Source organism: Lipotes vexillifer, unplaced genomic scaffold, assembly GCF_000442215.2.
Source record: "Lipotes vexillifer unplaced genomic scaffold, Lipotes_vexillifer_v1.1 scaffold314, whole genome shotgun sequence".
Lineage (NCBI taxonomy): Eukaryota > Metazoa > Chordata > Mammalia > Artiodactyla > Lipotidae > Lipotes > Lipotes vexillifer.
This window is the reverse complement of record NW_006777107.1, coordinates 139,301-166,890: the sequence shown is the minus strand read 5'-3', so window position 1 is coordinate 166,890 and position 27,590 is coordinate 139,301. Positions and strand designations below refer to the sequence as shown.

Below are 27,590 nucleotides of genomic sequence, written 5' to 3'. Positions count from 1 at the left end.
TACGCGGGCCTCTCACTGCTGTGGCCTCTCCCATTGCGGAGCACAGGCTCCGGACGCGCAGGCTCAGCGGCCATGGCTCACAGGCCCAGCCGCTCCGCGGCACGTGGGATCTTCCCGGACCGGGGCACGAACCCGTATCCCCTGCATTGGCAGGCGGGCTCTCAACCACTGCGCCACCAGGAAAGCCCCAGAAGTATATACTCTTAAAGATGGAAGGGACCCAAAAGATTATCAATTATCTTCCTAGACAGGTAGGCAACCAGACATTGAGAGATAACTGACCTGCCTGCCTACATTCATATGATCAGCTAATAGCACACTAGCCGGCCATGATTTCTCATAGCCTCCTAGTCTCATTTCTAGAAAGACAATCTAAGTCAGAAGAAAAGAGCAATAATTATTTAAAAGCTGTCCAAGGTCAGTCAAATACAAGGAAGACCTAGCATTATCTCAATAACAACTAATTCTGTAAAAAGCCATTCTATGTGGAAAAATATAATTACCCCATTTATAACCAAGTAAGTGTTTTTGTAGCAGCTAGGGTTCAAAGGTTAAGAAGAGAGTGAGAAAACTGTAGTTGCGTTAATATCTTTCCCACAGTCCCAGAGGCTCCAGCAGTGTGGATGCAGGATGAGCAATGCAGCTGCAAAGGGCACTCACTCAGATTCTCCAGCAGGTGCTTGCAGTCATCAGTGGCGACATCGTGTGCAGTCCGATTACACTTATCTCTTTTTTCTGGCTCCAGCCCTTCATGCCTACACAAGACTTGGAGGCAGTTCTGTAAAGACAAGAACTCCATTACCTCACATCCAAGTGAATAAACTCAAGCGAAAACTCCAAGGGAAAATTCAGTTGCCCGCAGCAAGCATATCAGGAATTCTCAGCCAGAAAGCTTCTTTCTTTCCCAGCAACCCAAATACACAGATTAATCTAAACACTGTCACCAAATGAAAAGCAAACAGAGCTTCATTTACATGTGATTCACAGGATCAAAACACTGCTCCACAGAACAGCCTCTTAGGTTTCAAGAGAAAAAAATTAGCTTACTCATCACTCAGTTTGCAGAGTGAAATTAAGGAAAAAAGACTTCAGCAGACAGTATCCTTTTACTATAATTTGGAAATATAAAGCAAAAAGACTTCTGCTACAACCAGATGCACCTTGCTATCTTCTAGATCAGGCACTGCTTTCCTGGTCATGCAAGTGCTGGGCTCCAATTGTAACGTCTGCCCCAGAGTCCTTGTAAGCACATATATATTTGAGATCTTACACTGTCTTACTTTATTTATTTGAGAAATATGTGTAAACACCATGTTGACTGAAGTTTTAGAAAAACATTCTCAATAGATATTGAAGTTAGGTGCCCTCTCTTTTTCAGTTTTTTCTTGTGTTGCTCCAGGAAATCTCCATTGAAAAAATATCACTAACCTATGAACGAAAGGTCGTAGTTTTCCAAAATTTTTCAATTCAAAGTGGTAGACAATTTATATGCAAACATTTTCAAATAAGGAACTGCATGGCAGGATATTACATCAGATATTTATCAAGGAGCTCTGCTATTTCAACTTCTACGACTTCATGATTTGTCTGTTGATTTCCCACCACAGTAAGCACAAAACTGAATAAACCAGAAACCATGAAAAGGAACTAACCACCAAAACAAGCACTGTCCTTCTCTTCGCTCCCCTACTACACACACACACACACACACACACACACACACACACACACACACACAGAGGCTCTGGGCTGACTTCCACTTCTGACAACACAGTAAACTACGCAGTCTGAACAGCTTTCTCTAATTGTGCTGTAAAACACTTTTTTTCTGTTTTGTAAAACATGTCTTTCTTACTGATGTATAATATCCATACAGAAAAGCACACAAGTAAGTGTGCAGCTTGAAGAATTATCACAAAGTGAACATACTTGTGTAAGGAGCACTCTGGAAGCCTCCTTAATGTTCCATTTCAACCAATAGCCCCTCCCCTTCTCCCCCCAAAGGTAGCTACTACTATGATTTCTAAGATCAGAGACTGGCTTAGCCTATTTATGAATTTTATATTAATGGAACCATATTACAGATACACATTTATATTTGGCTACTTTTCATTCAACATAATGTCTATAAAATTCATCCATGTGTTAGGAACAGTTATAATTCAATTCATTCTTTTTCAAAATTACTGGGTGGTATTCTATCATATGGATATACCACAATTTACTCATCTATTTTCTTGTTGGTGGACATTTGGGTTCTACTATAGACATTCTGGTACGTGTCCTTTGGTGGACACATGTACATATTTGTTGGGTATATGTACAGACTTGGTCTTCTGGGTCATGGGGTATGCACATGTTCTGTATTAGTATAGACTGCAAAGAGCTTTCAAAAGTGGCTATACCAATTTCTACTCCCACCAGGAGTATACTTGAGTTCCAGTTGCTTCATATTGGCCCCAAAATATATTTTAAATCATGAGTTCACAAGGAAATACAGGAAATCCCTAAGGGTCAGAAAGAAAAACAAAGAGTAAGCTGAGACCACCAGTTAAGTGAAATTTGAACAGGAAGCCAGTGCTGGTTTGAGGACAAAGCCAATATAGGGAATCTTTTTGGATGCTGGGGGGATGGGAAACTAGGCCTTGGTACCTGCACAATGGAGCCGCCGAGCCAGAGGACCTTTGAATCAAGAAAAGCTGTCTTCTGCAAAGGGACTGACTTGGACGTTGGTTTCTTACTGCTCAAGTCGGAGGGATCTTCTCTAACTATTGTAATCTAGCTTTCACTGGTCTGGGGTTCAGGTTTAAAAAAATCACTAAGCCAAGAAATGAACTGAAAACTAAGTCAAATACATAAATTTTTTGTCCAATTATTACTAATTTGTACAAAATCAGTAAATGTATAAGATATTTAATAAAATTAACTCTAATGAAAGATTTAAGTAGAATGCAATCTGAGCATTAAACTTTATGAATTCCCAGATGATAAGAGATAAAAATAATACACTTATTACACAAGTTAGTACTTGCAGCAAAAGCAGGTAAGAGCCAAAACAGACCGGGGGGTGGGGGAGATCTAAGCCTGCCAATATAAATGGTTTTATCTACGAATTTTGGTAAATCATTTAACCTTTTCCTGCTCAGTTTCCATATATGTGTCTCAAATATCTATATTTCATAGGGCTGTTACATGACTTAAATGAAAAGATGGGTAAAAAGCTTTTACATTCTTGGCACGTAAAACGTTCTCAATATTTATTAGCTGCTGTTTTTGTTATAATCAACATAATCATCACCAGTTAGAGAACAGCCCAAATATTCAGGTAAGTGGTAAGGAATTACAGCACATCAGCAAACATCATAATTCTAGGTGATGGTACTTCAAATTACAAACAGAAATGATAAAAGATGCAACCAAAATCTGCAAGATTCTTTTAAGTCTGACCTATAAAGTGGGTTGTGTATAATTTTTATTACACTCAGGTAGGTCAGTAGGCAATAACATAAGCAGTAGCTTTCTCTATAAGGAAGCAAGAAATGTTGGAAAGATAGCAGGATAACGCGTATCCAAACAGGGTCACAGCTGTGAGTTCCACAGCACTATGCTGGGCTCCATGGGGAACACAAAGAAGATGAAAACTTTACCCAACTGACACTGAACAGCAGCAGCTACAGTACTACTGGAGCACATACTAACCTCTAGGCACCGTTCCAACACAGCACAAGTATATAGTGCTCACACATCCTCACAACTTTATGAAAGAGATACTAAGCACCTCTGTGCCAGGCGCTGTGTTAGAGCCCAGGGTTGTGACGACGAAGACGGTAACAGTTTCTGCTTCTCCGGCAGAAACGCAAAGTATAGTCAAGAGCCTCGGGGAAAATGTGCCCAGAAGAGGGGGCTGTTGAAGTGAGGAGAAAGTTTTACTAAGGGGAGGGGGAGGAGGTGGGAAAGGCAGAGGAAAGAATCTAAGCTCTCTCCTTGAAGGGTGGGCTTCGAGTGAAGAGAACAAATGCTGTGATGCTAGTTGCTCCTTCTGGAAATGGATTCTCAGGGGACCTAAACCGGGCAGGCTGTTCCAAGTGATGCAGAGCAAGAGGTCTAGATGAATGAGTCTAAATCAAAGTGCTGTTAACTATGATACAGATACACGTGCTAGAGCAGAGACTTTATTTTTTAATTTATTATTATGTTTGGTCACACCGCACAGCTGAGGGATCTAAGTTCCCCGACCAGGGATCGAACCCGGGCCCTCAGCTGTGAAAGTGTGGAGCCCTAACCATTGGACCACCAGGGAATTCCCTAGAGCAGAGACTTCAGAAAGCAGTGGCTTAGGCTTCAACTTCTGCTCCCACTCACGTCCCAATCACCAGAACTCAGGTAGGTATCCACGGTCACCTGCCACGGAGGCTGGAGAATGTAGTCTTTATTTTGGGTGGTCACGAGCCCAGCTGAACTCTGAGAGGTCCGTTATTGTAGAGGAGGGTAGAAAAGATGTTGAGGGACAACGAACCACCTCTGCCAGGGGCCTTTAAGAGCTGAGAAGCAAGGTACCAGTGCCAGGGAGAAAAAGTTGAAACCTCAAGTCCAAAGAGCTAGAGATAAGATCCTAGTCAGGGCAGGGAGCTGAGGGTCTGACACTGGGCAGAGGAAGTGGGAGGGAAAGCAGTCTGCAAATGCACAGGTAGGGTCTGGCACACGTGCTGGAAACAACTTGGGGTGTGGGTGTGCTCACTGTTTTGCAGGGCAGGGGAGATGGAGGCTATCACAATGGGAAATAACAGCATGAGGAAGCAGGCAGACTTAGGGGTGAGATGAAGACAGCTAGCATCAGCCGTGAAGGGCTGAGTGCTAGGGAGCCTGGAGGCCTTTCTGGAGGCACGAGGATATGTTCGGGTAGGAAGTGCCATGATCAGCTCAGTTCTGAAAACCAACTGCTGCATTTGGAAGACATACAGAAAAAGAGAGTGACAGAAAGGAGACCAGTTAAGACAGAACTCTCATAAAATAGCCCATTCACTCACTGATTCAACAAACACTTAGTACTTGTGGGCCAGAGACTGCTGAGCACAATATATACAACGATGAAAAGTGATTTTTTGGAGGAGGTGGAAAGGGAGGGAGGCATACAAATAATCACAGTAAAGAACAAGCTCCGTAAGTGAAGTGTGAAGGGGGACCAATGAACTCCTCGAAACCAAGACTTAAGCTGAGATGTTTTCCAGGCAGGGAGGGGTCAGGACAGAAGAGGCCATTTGAGGTAATGAGAAGAGCAGATGCAAAGGCAGGGAGAGAAGAGAGAGCACAGGATGTCTACACAACAGCCAGCAGTGCAGGGTTAAAGCAGAGAGTGCATGAGGAAAGGAGACAAGTGTGCTTGTGGAGAGAGGCTGAGGCCAGATCTGGACGGGACTTGTCTGTCATGTAAAGATCTGGCACTTATCCTTGAAGCGACAGAAAGGTCACTTACCCTTGTAAAGACGAAAGGCAAATTACATGACCAACTTCCTGTTAGGAAGGCCCCTCTCAAGACAGTGTAAAGGAGCTGGAGAGACTGGAGATGAAGAGATCATAGCAGGGCCTACACAAGTCCAGACAGCCCGTGATGAGGGCTCCCCAAGGGACATTTAAAAAAATAACCTTCCCTTTGTTTACATGTTCATTTATAAGGGAATAAAATCTAGAGTTTTATCAATCATTTGAATTCATTATCTTAGGAAGATGGAGCAATAAACACAAATGTCAGGTGATGTTAGTGGATTAAGAAAGGAGGAACAAGAGATGCAGCCTAAACATGGGAGCCCGGGCATGCATCCTCATGGAACTGTTTGGTGGAAGTAAACATGAATATGGTCATCAATAGGGTTACCATATAATTGGCTAAACTGGGACACTTTTAAGAGTAAAAAGGGGCACTGTTAATGGTTGGGATGATGGGCATAAACAAGGTTGTACTGGGCCAACTGGGTTATCAAGGAGATGCCCTGTAAAACCGTGGGCGTCCTGGATAAGACCTTCCTGAATGGACTCAGGACATGGTTAGGTGGGCTAGAGAGAAGATTTTGGAATCTCTATAGATTATATTCTGGAGACCAAAAAGATCATTCAAGGAGGAAAGTAGAGAGCGAGAGGAGGAAAAGGGTCAAAACCAGACCCCTGAAAGGTGTTAGTGGAAAACACCAGAAAGTGTATGTCTTGGGTGAGGGGTGGAGCAAGACTCCGGTTGGCCACGTTTATGTGAGAATCCTTTAGGATTCTGTGAGTCATTGCTGTTCAGGTTAAGCAAGGATGCAACACTCTGCACTGAACACTCTACAATGAGAGTTTAAAAAATAGCCTCTTTCCTTTATCCACACACAGTCTGACCTTTGCGAAAAAAATTTTATAAAAATTAAGGGAAAAAAATTATCATGCAGAATCAAAAGCACAGATTTCTATTTATCATCTAGTCCCAAAGACTTGGTCCAACCTCACAGGTTATCTTGTCTTTGTCTTCTCCTAGCCAGGTACCCAACTCTGTGACAAGGAAGAAATTTAGGGACTCCTATCATTTTTTTTCTCTTTGCAGCCATGACCTAGGGAGAGGAAATCTAAATCTTGGGGCTCCATGTGGGCCTCTGTGCTTAAGACACATACCACATCCAGACTATCCCGTCAGGTGGATGCTGGAGAGTGGAAGGCATGCCTGACACTCGCCTGGCTAAGAGGTAAAAATGCATCCATCAGTCCACAGTTCCTACACACTGTGAGGATGGCGTAAAGATGGCAACAAGAAGGCCACTGCCTGGCCAGAGGACTGTGGGACTGCCTAGAGATGACCTCTAGGATGGTGGAAATAAATGGCTGGAAGACAGGTAAAAAGCCAGGTGTGAGATCTGGGTTTGGGAAGAGTTACTGTAGAAGCCACAGTTCAAGTTGAAAGACTGGATAAACTCTTAAAAACAGGACTAGGCAGGAGCTTCCCTGGTGGCGCAGTGGTTGAGGGTCCGCCTGCCGATGCAGGGCACACGGGTTCGTGCCCCGGTCCAGGAGGATCCCACATGCCGCGGAGCGGCTGGGCCCGTGAGCCATGGCCGCTGAGCCTGCGCGTCCGGAGCCTGTGCTCCGCAATGGGAGAGGCCACAACAGTGAGAGGCCCGCGTACCGCAAAAAAAAAAAAAAAAAAAAATAGGACTAGGCAGCTAGGAAGGAGCATGGGAGTTGCTGAGGGTTAAAAAACAAAAGAGAAAAACAAAGAGAAAGTCTGGTCATCAAATTCAGAAGGGAAGCGAGAAAGGAGCAGTGTTCTAGAAGCTGAGGAGGAGTCTGCATTAGAGTCAACATGTTAAACAACCCAGAAAGGCTGAGTAAGAGCATGAGTGACAGGAAGCCACTGGCTTGGGCAATACGTAAGCTAGAATTATCATCTACTCAAAACACATAATCCCCCAAATAAAGAATCTGTTTGAACGAGAGCTTCAACAACTAGCCGCTCAAATCCAGACACTCTCCCTAATCTACTTCTGCGGCAGGAACTTGACATGTCAGAGTTCTCATGACAGAACACAGAGTTTCACTAAGAAGCTCTTCTATCCACTCACCCTAAGTGATGAAAACAAGTTTATCCTCAGTGATGAGTTCAACTTCGGAGCAGTCACAGACCAGCTTTAGAGAGAGCTACTCCTGTTACCAAACACTGAATGGTGATTTGCATAAATTGCTTAAACATTGGGAAAAAGACCAAGAACTAAGTGGAAAAAGGACTGATTTGGGAATCTGGTCTTCTATGAATTGACCTTGGGGAATTAGTTACACTATTTCCCAAAACTTAATTTTTTCATCTGCAAGGCAAGGCAGCTGGACTAGATGAGCTATGTGTCTTCAAGCTCTGAAATCCCACTTTTTTTTACATTGAAAAACACATGGAAACTGAAGTCATCTTCTTGGATAACAACGGTACTACTACCTTATGCGGATTGGACACATATATGCTATTGCAAAGAGAAAAAAAAAACATACACCTTTTAAGCTCTACTTGTGGTCAGTGTAGAATCTCTTCACCCACACAATGATTAACTCAGAATTGTCATTTATTTTTTCAGAAAACTGGTCTTAGCAACTTAGTTGTGAATGGATTACCTCTATGGAGTCAGCCAGGATATAAACACTGTATTAGGCAAAGGATGAAAAATATTTTCCAATACCCATGACTGACTAGGAAGGCAGGCCGCACAAGTAATGAAACCAGGCATTCTGGGCTTCATTTCCAACTTCTATCTATTAATCCCTCCAGGGTTTAAATATCCTAACCATAAAATGAAGAGGTTAGCCTGGAAGATGACATATCTACTACAGGGCAAAAAAAAAAAATTATTATTTTAATTTATTATTTTTCTTTGCAGTGTGTGGATGTTTTAAGTCACGTTCACTTTCTAAAATCTCTCTTCTTGTTCAAAATTTATCTTAAGCTTCTTAACATAAGAGAATACAGAGAGAGTCATATTACATGTGAGAAAGAAATCCTATTTCCCTTTACTCAATGATGACAGAGCATCCACGTTGCCAGGGGCCTGGGAAGCCATGAAGACGCCATCCTCGGCTATAAAAACACCGGGACTTATGAGGAGTTCATAATGAAGGAGCTGAGTGGCAACACAAGCCCCCCACCCTGCAGGGTAACTCACCCTGGAGAGTGGGCTCCTCTCTCTGCCTAGCATCAGAGGGTCAGTGGCTGAACATTCTAGATCAGTGATGCTCAGGTTTTGGTTTTTTTTCTTGCCTTCAGGTTGAGTGCATGAACAACCTACCACTGTCGGTAACCTCTTGCATTATCCTCAGATTTTCTTGAAGGGGGAAGTAAGTTGAGAACTACCCCTTCCGTGTACCTTTCCTCCATCAAATGAGATTCACTGTCTTAGATTAACTATGCATTTTCAAATTTAAGCTTTCATATTTTACATCTTTGTCTTCCAAACACTTTTATGTCAAATGTCATTGCCTTCCATTCAAACCAATATATATATATCAGGTTCACAGAATTTCTGTAGGTTTTTTTTTTTTAAGGATAAAATAGGAGTAAACTACTACTAGCAAGCAATACCTCCACGTTGAACTGAATCATGCCTTTTTCTCACTAAAAAAAACCCCAAAGTCCAAAATGAACAGCTTCTGCTCTAGATCATAACAACAGGAAGTTACCCAACCAAGAGCTCCAAATGCACATTTCCAGCTATTTCCAGATATCTCCATCTGGTTGAACATATCCCAGAATTAAATTCAGCATGCTTAAATCCACATTCTATCTTCTTTTTTTTTTTTTTTAATTTAATTAATTTATTTATTTCTGGCTGTGTTGGGTCTTTGCTGTGTGTGGGCTTTCTCTAGTTGCGGCGAGCGGGGGCCACTCTTCATCGCAGTGCGCAGGCCTCTCACTGTCGCGGACTCTCTTGTTGTGCAGCGCAAGCTCCAGACACGCAGGCTCAGTAGTTGTGGCTCACGGGGCTAGCTGCTCCGTGGCATGTGGGATCTTGCCAGACCAGGGCTCGAACCCATGTCCCCTGCATTGGCAGGCAGATTCTCAACCACTGCGCCACCAGGGAAGCCCCACATTCTATCTTGATCACAATGCCTCCTCCTCTTTTCTCTTTCTGGGAATGTCACTATCATCCTTCTATTTAGCTTGCTCATTTCCTGTATCTAATCTGTCTTCAATTCTTGGACATTTGTACTCTGTGATCTCTCTTATTATTTCTACCACTCCCATCATCTTTCACCTAGCCTCTCCCCTGCCACCAGTGTTTTCATAATCCCCAGTCTTCTAAATGTTATTGCTAAGTCAATCAATCTAAACTACAGAGCTGATTCTTTTGCTCCTCTGTACAAAACCTTTCAATGGTTTTACTCTGACTAGTAAATAAAGCTCAAACTTCTTAATACATCACTGAAGGCCGGTGCCATACTGTGAAACTTCTCACTACTCTTCATTAGCTCAGTTGGAGCTGTTACCCACCTCCCTACTTCTGGTCTGTTCCTACTGCTCCCTCCATCTAACTACTCTCCTCTCCAGTGATGCGTGACAAATTTCACCCACGCTGCAAGGCCAAAATCGTTTCTATCTCCTCCAGAATGAGCCATTCCTGAGCTTAATATTCCGCAACTCCGCTCTCTGAAATACGTGCGCTCTCTCTTCCAAAAAATAAAAATTTGCATTTTTGTACTGTTCCAACCACATGTCTACTACCCTTGTTTTAAATTTTTTGAACTTCTCTTATCCTCCACTCGTCTTGTATCTTGCACCCCTGCCACTGAACTAGGAGTTAACTGATCGCATAAATGATTCCTGCAAATGTTAGCTTACACAGTGCCTTGCACTCAGGAGCTTCCTGATAGATTTTCATTGTTAAAGCAATATTATTGCTAAAGTGATTTAAACAGAAAAAGAAGCATGAATGGATGGCTTACTATTTCATGTTATTTCCTTAATAATCAGAATCTTTCTCTCTTCTAACTGATGAGTGAAATCTAGAATGCCTTCTTATGTATCATAGACAGCACAGGTAGGGCTAGTGAGGGAGTTCAGAGTACAGGACATGTGTACTTGAATCCTGGCCCTACCTCTAACTCATGGCATGGTCTTTGTACGGAATCAAACAACCCTGTGGACCCTATCAATATCCAACTTTTCCTCTAATTTGACATGAGACAAAATGTGTGGAATTACTCCCACATTTGTTAACAAACTCCAAACTGATTTTTGTGATTAAGTCTCATATACGCTTGACCGTAAATATCTGCTGGACAAAAAAAAAAGTTGGTTCATACTGGAAGCGGATCATCTCCTGCAATGGTACTGCTCAGTCCCCAATTATTCAGGTGAAACACACTCAGTCAAGAGCAGACAACTTCGCCACTCATCAAATTACAACTGTGTAATGAGGCCAGCTGCTACCAGACACACCTTAAAACCTTTTGAAGCAGCAATGTGGGCAGCAGTCCAGCCTTTGCTGTTGGCGTGGTTGACGAGGTCTGCAGGAACAACAGGCTTGGACGCGCCCTCACGACTCTCTTCTCCCCCGTCCAAGTCAAAGACGCCCGACTCAGGCTCCTCGTGCAACGTGTTTCCATGAGCTGGGGCCCTATGGTACATAAGAAGCTTGAGGCTGTCCACATTACCAGTGTCCACAGCTGCATGAACTGGTGTCCAGCCATCCTGAAAATAAAACGACCAGGGGGAAAGGGTTGATTACAACATCAATGTTGAGAACTGTGTTATTTAAAGTTCACCTCTACATGTTCTTGCGCATGGACCACTGAGCTGGGAAAAGCAGGCTTCCGATCCTGAATATCATAGATGAGCTAAGTTCTCAGACCACTGCCAATTAGTGTATTTTCCATTGCTATGACTCATGTTTGCTATTTGGTAAGAATTTCCTCTTAACAGTTGACCGTTTGGAATGAACAGGTACTGTCCAGGATGGTAAGTAAGCATTATATATGGTAAAACAAAATCCCAATTTAATATTATGAAAGAGAATGAACTTTAGCATAAAGATTTTTTTAAATTTATATGCAAATATAAAGTTACCAGTACTGTACTAAATGAATGCTGTTATAAGCCAGTTTTACTTACAGGGAAGAGTCCTAATTCTAGTTATCTTAAAATTTTATGCCACTGATTTCAGAAGGAAAGATTCTAGATAACAGGAAAAAGGCAGACATAAAGGAAAAACAAAGCCAAGTAACTTCATGAGATACCTGTCAGCCTCCATGGAGCTCTCTGTGACTGCAGCTGGACACTGATAAATGCAAGCTTAGAAAATGCTCCAACTAAAATGCTTGGGCCCATTCTCTAGAACATATTATACTTTGAAGCCTCAACCGTCCACTTAGCTGGTTGCTAGAGCAGACTCACAACTCTTTCCTAGCACAGTGGTTCTCCAAGTGTGGTCCCCTGACCAGCAGCAGAAGCACCACCTGTGAACTTGTTAGAAACGTAAATTGTTGAGCCTCATCCCAGACCTACTGAATCAGAAACCTCAAGGTTGGGGCCCCGCAATCCGTTTTAACAGCCCTCTGGGCAACTCTGCTGCACTGAAGTTTGACAAACACTATTCTAGGGGAAATCCTGATCCCCTCTGTAGTCTCTCATTTTTATATAAAGATAGGTCTGCCTTCTACTCAGGTATCCACCTTCATTAGATTTTTAAGACTTTCATAAAAGAATTTAGAATTATTTCGGTGATACGTATTTTGGCTTCATTTTATTTTCCCTTTGGCCTATTTTTTTCATTTGGTATTCCATACTGCTACACTAAATATTTTTTCAGTGAGTTACAGTACACTTTAAAAAAAATAACGGGGTAGAAGACAGGGAGAAGAACAGACAATAAATGGTAACCATCTACATTTAGACTGAGTCACCTGATCATTTGCTAAAGCTCTCACTAAATGATGTGGCTTTTTCTCTGGTTCTGTACTTCTTATCAACGGAATCGACTTGGCTAACAGCAGACCATGGCTGGGCAGTAGCTGGAATACCATAGAGTCCTCCGGTGTACCCCAGGCAGATAAAGTGTTTCATGGCTTGTTCTTTGTTGGGCTGTAGATACCTTTACATGGGTATCAGCCTTAATTAGGCAACAGAGTGTAAGTGCTCTTGACCTTCCTTAATTTATACTACAAAGGCCATGCAGTTACTTCTGAAAAACTTAAAATCTTTCATTCTCCTTTGATTTCTTATTAAAAGTCATGAGAAATAATTATTCCCTTAAGGTCCTTTATCAATTATGCTATTTATCTCTGTACTTTGGAGCCTCTGTACTTCTAACGATTTCATTCACCTTATCAACAACTAGCTTGAGAGCATGGATTTCTGTGTTCTCCAACTTATAGGATGTGATTTTTTATGTTTAACTACTTATTTTTCATTCAGATAATGATGTAAAATTCATTCCTTTTTCATATGTAAGGTAGAATTTTATAATGAATGTGTAATACCACAGATTTCTTAAATAAAATATATAAAACAACATGAATCTGGACTATTTTCTCAGATTTTCAAAAAATAAATAGGAAATTAAAGAAAAAAAGCCCTTGCAATAGGACTCAACAGAAAATGTCTATACCCAGCTTATATCTCTGGTTATACCATTAATTGTTTTTTTTCTTCTGAGAAATTAAGAAAATCCAAGATCTAAGAGTGACCTTAAAGTAGGTAATGCACCTTTTTATCCTAGAAAATTTTAAGGGTGTTTCCTATGAAATGGATGCACAGTATAGTCAATTCTCTATTAACAGAAGAGATCCAAGGTTCAGATAACTTTTGGAGATTAAGATGTCTACACTTGTCTTTCATCAGGAATATCCTGGAGGGTGGTGATTATTACACTTTTCACATGCTGGGAAGCTGCAAAAAAATAAAAATAAAATATTCCTGATCCTAGTGAAGAGTGGGCTCCGTTAAACCCACCAGTCCTTAGATGGGCCCCCACTGGAGAAATGCATGCCAGTGTACGAAGGCTGATTTCTTGGTCCTTAAATCTATCATGATAGGTTGATGAAGAACAGTTTGGGAAGCTGAATTGAGAAGTTTGTTTCAAATGCATTTCTGTGTGGCTGAGCCAGAAGTACTATCCAAAGACTCTTCTGTGGATCAGACTCCAAATTTCTTCAGTTTCTAAGTCCCTGACTTCACCTGTGCGCCCTGTACAGGAGGTACCAGAACTGTGTGGGATGGAGTCAACAGCTACCTCAGCCTGTTAGGTGGGTTTCCACACACAGTGCTTCAAGTTCTGGCTCAAATTAGACAATGACCTTGAACTCTGTGAGGTGCTCCATAATCTTAGCAACAATAAACGTCAGTCCTGGGAAGAACAGTGAGCACAAATAAACTTCCTTGAAGTGCTGGCAATGGGCACTGTCTTGCCACAAACTCCCTCCTGTTTACACATACTACAAATGAGCACTACTGTGGATAGTGACGACGACCTTGAGGACAGCTGACCTTTGTCCATTGCTTACAATTCCCAGGCACTACACCAACTACCTTTAAAAAGAAAGGCTAATGAACAAGCTTCTAATAATCAGATGCTCAAACAAATAAGACAATGTCCTTATCCAATATCCTCAAAGCAAAACAAAGCAACCTGTATTTTAACCAATTTTATTTTTCGAGCTGTAGAGTTTGGAGACGTATTGTAAATTATAGGACAAAACGCAACATACAGGTACTCACTCTGGTTTTTACACTTCGGTCAGTTCCAGCTTCCAACAAGAGTTTAATACATTCTTTATTTCCATTTTTACAGGCCAGGTATAGAGGTGTCTGTCCTCCATCAGCAGCATGATTAATATTAGCATCATATGCAATTAATATTTCTACACACCTAAATGCAAGATTATGATTAATTACATACAAACTGGGTTTGATTTCTGAAGTACCACCTGCCCAAGATATTAAATAGAGAAAATAATGCTAGAGCAATTCTGCATCTTTATTTACATGAATTATTAAATATATGTATCAATTATTCCTGGTCTTATTACATAGATGCTGTTTTTAACAAGCCTGGAAGATGTATTTTAACTACTCCCATGAAAATTTAACATAGCAGCTTTGATCAAGTGTGAATACGTGGTTTATGACAGTCCTCTGCAACCAAACTGTGAAAGTAGAGTCCTTGGAATATGTTTAACTGTGCTTGACATATATATTATTTGTGGTTCAAAATAGTTTGAACCTTGAAAAAAGTCAGGCTGCTGAGTCATTCTGAGATTTCCACTTGAGAAAATAATTAAAAATAGCACAGACAGTAGGGCACCATTTGCCTCCACTATAAAAGGCAGTACGGAGACAAGAAAGGGCCATCTTGGGGAGAAAAGACAGCAGAGGCTGTCCTGTCTCCTGAAGTGGGGCTAGTTTAAGAGGAAAAAGACACAGCTAAGCAGAAACACATTGCCCTGAGAATCAAGAAGGAAAGCAATGAGGTAAATTCAAGACTTCACGGCACTTAGGAACTAACTTCAGTTTGCAAACTTAGATGAGAATAAACTTAAAAAAGAGAGATAAATCATCAAATTAAGAAGGAACTCACATCTTTGTTTCTTTGTTCAGATGCATGTTTTTTCTTGGCTTCCCTTGGCAACATTTGGTTAGTTTATGCATATTTTTAAAATAAGTTACATACTAATGTGTATCTAATACACGTTTAAATTAATCAAGCCCCTGCACTTCACCAGGGTTCTCCCTTTTTGCAAAACCATCCATGCCTCTGTTCCCATGACTGTTATACTATCCAAGCAAGTGGCCCTACAGATTGCCTGCTGGCAGTAAAGGTAAAAGTATAGCCCAGAAGAAGAATCTCTCTTGGAGGACTTAGGATACATGCAAAAAGTAGCAGCAAAATCAGTAGCTCTGATCCTAAACAATAAACTCAGGGTGATGAGACATGTTAGACACACAGAAAAACAAAGATACTATACTTTATGGATGCAGTTTGAATTTTTAAAAATTTACCTTTAGGACTAGTAACATTAGTGTAAAATGTAAAACCCGTATTTCAAGAATTCTTAGATTTGTTAAAGGAAACATTTCTATCGGGATGGTAAAATAAAAAAGTTGAACACAGCTTTCATTCTCCAGAGCCTGCCATTTCATCACAGGCAAAGAAAGCAATTTAGCTATATTCTATTTTATTATTAAAATATTACTTGATTTTAGAAAGTTATATCTATAGTCAACTGACTTATTAAGCTACTGAAGAAATCACTGCTAAACTTATGTATATTTTACTTGATAGGCTCTTTTTGGTTTTGTGCTCTAATTTCTTTCAGTATGTTAGCTCTGCTTCAATTTTTTTTTTAAAGATAAAACAAAGTGAATAATTGGGATTTAATACTGAATAAACTGCCAGTAGGAAGCTAAGAGTATTACAATTAATATAACTCTATGTTTTACATTTAATGCCATCACACATAAAAAAGGTTTTTAGGTTGCAGTGGTGGAAAACAGTGAACAGCAAAGTGTTTAACAATCCATTATATAACCACATACACAGTCGGCCGACCTTATCTGTAGGTTTCACATCTACAGATTCAACCAACCCCAGATGGAAAATACTTAGAAAAAAATCCTAGGAAGTTCCAAACAGCAAAACTTGAATTTACCACATGCTCGCAGCTATTTACATAGCATTTACATTGTATTACGTATTATAAGTAACCTAAAGATGGTTTAAAGTATACAGGAGGACATGCGTGGGTTATATGCAAATACGGCACCATTTTACATAACGGACATAGAGCATGCTCGATTTTGGTATCTGTAGGAGGTCCTGGAACCAATCCCCCATAGACAGGAGGGATGACTTTATGTTGATATGCTAAAAATTATCTTCTTCTTTGGAAGCAAGTTCGTCCACATCAGGTTTGGAAACAGCATATTCCTCTTCTTCATTACCCTCATATACAAACATCTATTATTAAGAAGAGCAAATTTAGAAAGCTTTCACAAGCCTCTTAAATAGCCTCATCCACCAGAGGGCAGAGAGCAGAAGCAAGAATAACTACAGTCCTGCAGCCTGTGGAACAAAAACCACATTCACAGAGAGACAGACAAAATGAAAAGGCAGAGGGCTATATACCAGATGAAGGAACAAGATAAAACACCAGAAAACCAACTAAATGAAGTGGAGATAGGCAACCTTCCAGAAAAAGAATTCAGAATAATGATAGCAAAGATGATCTAGTACCTCGGAAAAAGAATAGAGGCGAAGATCGAGAAGATGCAAGAAATGTTTAAAAAAGACCTAGAAGAATTAAAGAACAAACTAACAGAGATGAACGATACAATAACTGAAATGAAAACTACACTAGAAGGAATCAATAGCAGAATAACTGAGGCAGAAGAACGGATAAGTGACCTGGAAGACAGAATGGTGGAATTCACCGCTACAGAACAGAATAAAGAAAAAAGAAAGAAAAGAACTAAAGAAAGCCTAAGAGACCTCTGGGACAACATTAAAAGCAACAACATTTGCATTATAGGGGTCCCAGAAGGAGAAGAGAGCGAGAAAGGACCAGAGAGGGTACCTGAAGAGACTATAGTTGAAAACCTCCCTAACATGGGAAAGCAAATAGCCACCTAAGTCCAGTAAGCACAGAGAGTCCCATACAGGATAAACACAAGGAGAAACACACCAAGACACATAGTAATCAAATTGGCAAAAATTAAAGACAAAGAAAAAATATTAAAAGCAGCAAGGGAAAAATGACAAATAACATACAAGGGAACTCCCATAAGGTTAACAGCTGATTTTTCAGCAGAAACTCTACAAGCCAGAATGGGGTGGCATGATATACTTAAAGTGATGAAAGGGAAGAAACTACAACCAAGATTACTCTACCCGGCAAGGATCTCATTCAGATTTGATGGAGAAATCAAAAGCTTTACAGACAAGCAAAAGCTAAGAGAATTCAGCACCACCAACCAGCTCTACAACAAATGCTAAAGGAACTTCTCTAAGTGGAAAACACAAGAGAAGAAAAGGACCTACAAAAACAAACCCAAAACAATTAAGAAAATGGTCATAGGAACATACATATCGATAATTACCTTAAAAGTGAACGGATTAAATGCTCCAACTGAAACACACAGGCTTGCTGAATGGATATAAAAATAAGACCCATATATATGCTGTCTACAAGAGACCCACTTCAGACCTAGGGACACATACAGACTGAAAGTGAGGGGATGGAAAAAGATATTCCATGCAAATGGAAATCAAAAGAAAGCTGGAGTAGCTATACTCTTATCAGATAAAATAGACTATAAAATAAAGAATGTTACAAGAGACAAGGAAGGACACGACATAATGATACATAATGATCAAGGGATCAATCCAAGAAGAAAATATAACAATTATAAATATATATGCACCCAACACAGCAGCACCTCAATACATAAGGCAACTGCTAACAGCTATAAAAGAGGAAATTAACAGTAACACAATAATAGTGGGGGACTTTAACATCTCACTTACACCAATGGACAGATCATCCAAAATGAAAATAAATGAGGAAACAGAAGCTTTAAATGACACAACAGACCAGATAGATTTAATTGACATTTCCAGGACATTCCATCCAAAAACAGCAGATTACACTTACTTCTTCAAGTGCGCACGGAACATTCTCCAGGATAGATCACATCCTAGGTCACAAAGCAAGCCTCAGTAAACTTAGGAAAACTGAAATCATATCAAGCATCTTTTCTGACCACAATGCTAAGAGATTAGAAACCAATTACAGGGAAAAAAACGTAAAAGACACAAACACATGGAGGCTAAACAATATGTTACTAAATAAACAAGAGATCACTGAAGAAATCAAAGAGGAAATCAGAAAACACCTAGAGACAAATGACAATGAAAACACGACCATCGAAAACCCATGGATGCAGCAAAAGCAGTTCTAAGAAGGAAGTTTATAGCTATACAAGCCTACCTCAAGAAACAAGAAAAATCTCAAATAAACAATCTAACCTTACACCTGAATGAACTAGAGAAAGAAGAACAAACAAAACCCAAAGTTAGCAGAAGGAAAGAAATCACAAAAATCAGAACAGAAATAAATGAAAAAGAAATGAAGGAAACAATAGCAAAGATCAATAAAACTAAAAGCTTGCTCTTTGAGAAGATAAACAAAATTGATAAGCCATTAGTCAGACTCATCAAGAAAAAGAGGAAGAGGACTCAAATCAATAAAATCAGAAATGAAAAAGGAGAAGTTACAACAGACACCACAGAAATATAAAGCATCCTAAGAGACTACTACAAGCAACTCTATGCCAATAAAATGGACAACCTGGAAGAAATGGACAAATTCTTAGAAAGGTATAACCTTCCAAGGCTGAACCAGGAAGAAATAGAAAATATGAACAGACCAATCACAAAAAATGAAATTGAAACTGTGATTAAAAATCTTCCAACAAACAAAAGTCCAGGACCAGATGGCTTCACAGGTGAATTCTATCAAACATTTAGAGAAGAGCTAACACCCATCCTTCTGAAGCTCTTCCAAAAAATTGCAGAGGAAGGAGCACTCCCAAACGCATTCTATGAGGCCAACATCACCCTGATACCAAAACCAGACAAAGATACTACAAAAAAAGAAAATTACAGACCAATATCACTGATGAATATAGATGCAAAAATCCTCAACAAAATACTAGAAAACAGAATCCAACAACACATTAATAGGATCACACACCATGATCAAGTGGGATTTATCCCAGGGATGCAAGGATTCTTCAATATATGCAAATCAATCAATGTGATACACCATATTAACAAACTGAAGAACAAAAATCACATGATCATCTCAACAGACGCAGAAAAAGCTTCTGACAAAATTCAACACCCATTTATGATAAAAACTCTCCAGAGGGGCTTCCCTGGTGGCCAGTGATTTGGGGTCCGCCTGCTGACGCAGGGGACACGGCTTCGTGCCCCGGTCTGGGAGGATCCCACATGCCACGGAGCGGCTGGGCCCGTGAGCCATGGCCACTGAGCCTGCACGTCCGGGGCCTGTGCTCCGCAAGGGGAGAGGCCACAACAGTGAGAGGCCCGCATACCACACACACACAAAAAAAAACTCTCCAGAAAGTGGGCATAGAGGGAACCTACCTCAAGGTTTCAACCAGGTTGGTTCTTTATAGGAACCAACCTGTAAAGGCCATATATGACAAACCCACAGCAAACATCATTCTCAAATGGTGAAAAACTGAAAGCATTTCCTCTAAGATTAGGAACAAGACAAGGATGTCCACTCTCACCACTATTATTCAACATAGTTTTGGAAGTCCTAGCCACGGCAATCAGAGAAGAAAAAGAAATATAAGGAATACAAATTGGAAAAGAAGAAGTAAAACTGTCACTGTTTGCAGATGACATGATACTATACATAGAGAATCCTAAAGATGCCACCAGAAAACTACTAGAGCTAATCAATGAATTTGGTAAAGCTGCAGGATACAAAATTAATGCACAGAAATCTCTTGCATTCCTATACACTAATGGTGAAAAATCTGAAAGAGAAATTAAGGAAACACTCCAATTTACCAATACAACAAAAAGAATAAAATACCTAGGAATAAACCTACCTAGGGAGACAAAAGACCTGTATGCAGAAAATTATAAGACACTGATGAATTAATGATGATACCAACAGATGGAGAGATATACCATGTTCTTGGATTGAAAGAATCAATATTGTGAAAATGACTATACTACCCGAAGTAATCTACACATTCAATGCAATCCCTATCAAATTTCAATGGCATTTTTTACAGCACTAGTACAAATAATCTTAAAATTTGTATGGAGACACAAAAGACCCCGAATAGCCAAAGCAGTCTTGAGGGAAAAAAACAGAGCTAGAGGAATCAGACTCCCTGACTTCAGACTATACTACAAAGCTACAGTAATCAAGACAATATGGTACTGGCACAGAAACAGAAACATAGATCAATGGAACAAGATAGAAAGCCCAGAGATAAACCCACACACCTATGGTCAACTAATCTATGACAAAGGAGGCCAAGACATACAATGGAGAAAAGACAGTCTCTTCATTAAGTGGTGCTGGGAAAACTGGACAGCTACATGTAAAAGAGTGAAATTAGAACACTCCCTAACACCATACACAAAAATAAACTCAAAATGGAATCGGGACCTAAATGTAAGATCGGACACTATAAAACTCTTAGAAGAAAACATAGGAAGAACACTCTTTGACATAAATCACAGCAAGGTCTTTTTTTGATCCACCTCCTAGAGTAATGGAAATAAAAACAAAAATAAACAAATAGGACCTAATGAAACTTCAAAGCTTTTGCACAGCAAAGGAAACCATAAAGAAGACAAAAAGACAACCCTCAGAATGGGAGAAAATATTTGCAAACGAATCAACGGAGAAAGGATTAATCTACAAAATATATAAACAGCTCATGCGGCTCAATATTAAAGAAACAAACAACCCAATCCAAAAATGGGCAGAAGACATAAATAGACATTTCTCCGAAGAAGACATACAGATGGCCAAGAAGCACATGAAAAGCTGCTCAACATCACTAATTATTAGAGAAATGCAAATCAAAACTACAATGAGGTATCACCTCACACCAGTCAGAATGGGCATCATCAGAAAATCTACAAACAACAAATGCTGGAGAGGGAGTGGAGAAAATGGAACCCTCTTGCATGTTGGTGGGAATGTAAATTGATACAGCCACTATGGAGAACAGTATGGAGGTTCTTTAAAAAACTAAAAATAAAATTACCGTATGATCCACCAATCCCACTACTGGGCATATACCCAGAGAAAACCATAATTCAAAAAGACACATGCACCGCAATGTTCACTGCAGCACTATTTACAATAACCAGGTCATGGAAGCAACCTAAATGCCCATCAACAGACGAATGGATAAAGAAGATGTGGTACACATATACAATGGAATATTACTCAGCCATAAAAAGGAACGAAAGTGAGTCATCTGTTGAGACGTGGATGCATCTTAAGACTGTCATACAGAGTGAAGTAAGTCAGAAAGAGAAAAACAAATATCGTATATTAACGCAGGTATGTGGAACTTAGAAAAATGGTACAGATGAGCCGGTTTGCAGGGCAGAATTTGAGACACAGATGTAGAGAACAAACGTATGGACACCAAGCAGGGAAAGCGGTGGGGGGATGGGGGTGGCGGTGGGATGAATTAGGAGATTGGGATTGACATGTATACACTGATGTGTATAAAACTGATGACTACTAAGAACCTGCCGTATAAAAAACAAACAACAACAACAAAAAAAGAAGAGCAAATTTAGGATCCTACTTTGCATTTAAATTCTCAAATATGTTTAGTTGAATTTATTTGCCATCGGATCTTAAGCACTAGTTTACACATTCAGCCAGAACTAAAATATGTGTGCAAATTATAAAGAGGCTCTTTTCATAGGAAAAAAAAAAAAGAATTAAGAGCATCACTTACTTGAAATGTCCCTGAGCAGCTGCAGCACACAAGGGTGTGAAGCCATTTTTATCAGCAGCATTGACTTGGGCTTCTGCATTCAGCAGCAATCTCACACAGTCTATGGATTTTAATAGAAAGCCATTTTAATTCCTCACTTACAGTCATGATGAACCAAATTCTATACGAGCTGTAGACAAACACTAACCCCAAGGGACCTCTCTCATGCACAGCTCACCTGACAATTTTTTCAGGGCCGCTGTGAGACTCCACAGACTATTATAAAGGGAAAGCCACCCCTTTCCCCCAGGATTGTAATACCCCAGAGTCACCAACTAAGACATGATTTCTTTCTCTTTTTTTTGGCGGAGAAGGGGGAGAGGAGTTGCTGATGAGTGAAAGGACTGTCATATGTCAGAAAATGTCTTATCAGATTTTTCCATCAGCCAATCCCCCAAAATAATATTACTGGATGGAGAACAAAATCCATTCACCAAATTGATATACCATTCTTTGTATTTAAATAGTTAAATTCTTACTTTCTGATGTTTAATTTAATCTTTAGAATGCTTTCATGTTGTGGTCATCTTATACTTAACTCCCTGAATGAAGATCAAGGAGAACCCACACAAAGTCATCAGACTCAGGCAAAAGTATCACCTAGACCTCACACTGCACATGTTATTAACTAGACTGAATTTCTTTACATTTCAGAAAATTCCCACAGTACTTTTGAAGAAGTACTCCAAAATACTTTTAAAATAATGAGCTATCATCTTGTAGTTCACTAGAATCTTGCATGTAGTCCACTCGAACAGAGAGAAGCTCTGAAAACTTCCAAGGAAGCCACATTATGTGAATTATCCAAGGATCACATGGCTTACATATGCAATACTATTTGACTTTGTGTTTGCCATCGAATCATCTCTTTATCTGCACTACTGTATGTTTTAGTATATTTGACTCTAAGATTTGCTTTTTAAGCAACAAGATTAATTCCCCGACTTCATCGATATGTCATTTATAATTGAACAACCTCTCCGTTCTCCTAAAAAAATCCAAATAACTTTAAATTGTTCCAACTACAGAACAATTTCAGACCCATGACCTTTCCTACCTACTATAACTTTCCCTCACTGCAGCATGTGCTAAAGCCCTAAGGCTTTGCTTAGCACAGACACCAGCTATTTCTAACAAACAAATTAGAGCTATTTTGTCCCGGCCAAAGTGATAACAGATGGGGGGGGGGCTTTATTCGAAAATGTGCTTTACAGTTACTAGACCCCAAATTTCTACAAACCGAATACATTTCATTGTGCATAAAACAAGAGGTAACTTTTTGCTAGCTGCAGTAAAAGTTTAGATTATTACGGAACTGTCCAATTTGGATTTTTAAAATGCTTATAAAATCTTTAAATCATGTAAACAAGTTATCTATTCTACCTGAAAGAGAAAATTTGAAACCTAAATTCACCTTTTGCACATAACAGTGGTTACAGGTGCTTTTGATTCTGCATCCTTTTGCGAGAGTGTGATACAGTGAGGTAAGATGGCACCATCTTACCTGTATGTCCATTCTTAGCAGCAGAATACAAGGCAGAATGGCCATCTTCACAGGAGTAATTTATGTCCAGTCCTTCTTCATTAAGCAGCATTGATAATAAAGTGACATTTCCCTGGGCAGCAGCTTGCTGAAGAAGGGTGGGCCTGCCAGCCAGGGGCGCAGGACCACCACTCATTAGCAAAGGGGTTAGGGAGGGTGACCAGCCTGTGGGTTAAAGTGACCCTAGTTAGAGAGTAGGAGAAAGGTCAAGAGACAGATATTACCCACTCCTTTCTGAATTATACACACACAGACACATGAACATGTACCCCTAGTGGATTATGTGGTTTCTAACATTATCAATCTGTTAATATTTACATTAGCATAAATCTGTACTGTTATTTCAATCTTATATCTGCTGCTAGTTAAATTAACATACATGGTGACTAATTATTTTTAGTCGTCAGTCTTGCACAGGTAAGTGTTAAAGTGGTGATTGGTTTTAGGAAACTAAGAAGGCTGTCTTGATTTGAAAGTTCAAACTCCTCCTCAGGGTTTCAAAACAATTTGAATTTTAAAATTATGTACAGATTTCCTCAATTTGGGCTATCAACTGATAGATATCTTTAGGTATAAGATAGAGATAATTCTAAAAAATAGAAATTTTCCTTTTTCTACAATGTTTCCAAGGTACTTAATATAAATTTTACATAAACCACTGAGATGGACCAAATACTGTCAAGGAATCTATTTACATTCCTTGAATTCCCTTATTTGGGAAGAAAAATAATGGGCAGCCAACTTCTCTTCAGTGTCAAGAGCTAACAGAAGCACAACATATATAGACTATATACCAGCACAGATATTCAATACACAATTTTGAAGACTATGTCATCTGGCCATCTTCACATTTTGCACCGAAAACTTTTCATCAGCCACAAAACAGAACACTCTACCATATAGTTTTAACAAAAGTCATTAAGAGTTATCATAGAGATTTCTCATCAGTATTTAGCAGCTTTAGAAGAGAATCTGTTAAGTGTGTGAAGTCGGCTGCATATAGCATGGAAAATTTTCTGAATTCTTCCTTGATCAAAAGGCTGTAAAAACAGTAAAGTAAAAATGTTTATTTAACATGATATATAGGTACTTAGTGTACTTTAGGCTTAAATACAATTAACTTTCAAAATAAGTCATTTTTATTTCTTCTTTATGGAGCCCCCAAAACCTGAAAGTTGGTGTGTATATGGGGCATATGTGCACATATTCACTCCTGGGGTACAGTTTCTACCTCTGTCTGGTAACATTCTCTGTAGTAAGATACAATAGTGGAGCTTTTATATTCCCTGCACCTTGGTAACAGGATAATATTCTAAGTACACGGGTGTTATATTAATATGTAATAAACTCATAATTGAATCTTGAATTATTGGCCTTAAATTATTTCACTAAGTATTAAAAAAAGTGCATATCAAAGTATTTCTCAGTATTTTAAAGATTCTTTGGGGAAAAAAAACAGCAGTTTCTACAAATGAAACTGCTTATTAAAAACTGGATATTGTATCTTCAGAATCAATTATTTGGGTCTCTGAGTAATTTACTGCTTTTACCCTATTAGACTGCAATAACATAAAATTCACTGCTCACAAAATTAAATATTTATCTAAACTTTACGATATTTTCCCATTGATATTCATTAGCTCTTCTTACAAAAGTAAGATTTTTTACTTCATACTTACAAGAAGGCTCCTCTCTGGTAACATTTTACCTTTTGTATTTTCTTAAAAACAAACAAAAAAACAGGCCCACAAAAATTAAATCAGTACTTATTAGAAATAGATGATAAACAGAGAAATTATAAACACCAAGGTATGAAACCTTGACTGCAAAGCAAACACAAAAGCAATTCGAACGCATTGGCACTGTGGTCCTCTGTGGAATAGGAGGGACTGTGGCTCATGCTCAGTCAGTCTGTCTATCTGTCTCTCTCCCTTTCCTCCCTCCCGACCTTGACCCCAGTCCCCTTTCTGTCTCTCCCTCTGTCTGTCTCTCTCAATCCCTCTACCTCACCCCAGGGGTCTCAGTTCTTGATACCCTTTTAAGAATATCAACTGGCATAAATGGTTTCCTTTTCTTTTGGGTTTTGTTTTCATTTTTCTTTTTTTAATACAATTCTAGACTTTGCGGGACAATTAAAATATAAATATATTTTAACTTTTTTAATGGAAATATTCCATTATGGAGATAATTTCCTGGGAACTTCCATTTCTAATGTTAAGCTATCTTAAGACAAAATATTTTATTCAAAAATTTTCTCAATCTCTAGACCACTCAAGAGTCTTACAGTTCTGTTATACAAAACTCCAGAAGAATATATATCAATTTTATTTTCTTATTTTAAATACACTTAATAATCTTTTAAAAGTGAAAAATGCTTTATAAATACCAAGTATTCTTAAAGTTTAACTACATTTTTTATCTCCACTATCATTTTCAATTTTCTCCAGCACAGGCAACGTAAGTTATTATAATAAATCCTGCTATAAAGATGGGAAAAATAAAACTTCACCATGAGACTTTACTGTTCATTTGAAATTCCCGACAATGATAAAAGTGATAATATTTAGTTGACTGGTTAAGTAATGGTTAAGTAATGATAGAACACACCTGCAGTCATACAGCTACTTTAATGATGTTAGAAAAAGGACATTCAGCTTTGCAGTATCATGTGCAAACATTAGTAAAAGTGAGCATCTGGCAGAACGTGCAATGATGAAGGGAACAGACAGAACATGCAATGGCAGAGGAGTGAAGAACAGCTTCTGGCATCAGCTTCAGAGTGTGGAGAAGGTTAATTTCATTCGTAGCTCAGATCAATCTCGTTTTCTGACTTAGCCTTTAAGCCAATTAAACATGGAGGATAATTTTTAATATATATGTTTACCTAAGGAAAAAAATCTGAACCAAATTAAATAAAATGTATCAAATAATAATGTTTTAAAAAAACAGAAAAAACATTTGCAAGGGTATGGAAACTCAGTTGCCTGGGGTGATTTCTGGTTTAGGCTTCTGTTCACCTAACAATTAAAATGTGTTCATCTGACAAGGTCAGCAGCAGCAAGAAATTCTAATTTGTTTATAATTTTAAAGGTTATTTAAAAATTTAACATTTGGCTATAAAACTGCTAATCGAGTTAGAGTAACTTACAACACAATTCATTAAAGTGGTATCTTCCATCATTGCAATTCTCCTCAGTGCTTTCATTTAACCATAATTGTTTATCATAAATATAAGCTGACACAGAAACAGATTTTTAGAGTTTGAAAGATCATGGGATCTAGATTTCCAAAGAGGGAGAGGCAGTGAGCTGCTATTTGAAAAATTCAACAGGCAAGTTTAATACATCTTTTTGGTTTGGAACTATTATTACTTTTTTGGTTCAGTGCTTTCATTTTTAGATGGAAAAACTAATAGAGAGAATTTGCTCTTTAGGGTAATACATAGCAAGGAGCAGAAATGGACTAACGTTGCCTTTGTATACTCAGTCCAGTGCTTTTTTCATCACCGACATTGGAAAACACATCAACCAGGTATTTGATAGACATGCTCTGTCCTCATGTCCTGCTCTTACCAATCACAATGACATCAGTGGCTATTTACAAGATGCATACCCTTCACTGAGCCTATGTTTTGGCGAGGCACATGCTCACCCAGGCACAGGCAGGTTAGGAAGGAGGATGGAGGGAGCTTCCTAGTTGCAGCGGGCACAGCAGCAAAAATAGGGGCATCTAAATGGAAAACAGGTGAAATCCTATATCTCATTTGGAAAGTTTAGGTTGACCTACATCCACAGTTGAGTTATACACCTCAACTATGTAACTGCAATAACATTTCTATCCCCCAATAGAATGGATGTTCAGTAAATTCTTGCTGATGACTAACAACTTCCACTGCCTCCATTTTCTCCTAATAAACTATATCTTATAATCAAACGTCAAAAAAGCTTGTTACCGCACCAAATGCAATCCTGCAGTTCT

At 39.2% G+C, this 27,590-nt stretch overlaps 1 protein-coding gene across 1 annotated transcript in view; it reads right to left on the bottom strand.

Annotated features, from left to right (window-relative positions):
* CTTNBP2 (cortactin binding protein 2) overlaps positions 1–27,590 on the bottom strand; it is a 159,498-nt gene that overhangs the window by 52,930 nt on the left and 78,978 nt on the right. Inside the window, exons 5-9 of the mRNA XM_007450770.1 lie at positions 23,574–23,777; positions 22,031–22,130; positions 14,216–14,366; positions 10,940–11,191; positions 661–778 (exon numbers count right to left, since the gene is read on the bottom strand). Coding sequence (XP_007450832.1) covers positions 661–778; positions 10,940–11,191; positions 14,216–14,366; positions 22,031–22,130; positions 23,574–23,777 — 825 coding nt within the window. The remainder of the gene's footprint in view (positions 1–660; positions 779–10,939; positions 11,192–14,215; positions 14,367–22,030; positions 22,131–23,573; positions 23,778–27,590) is intronic.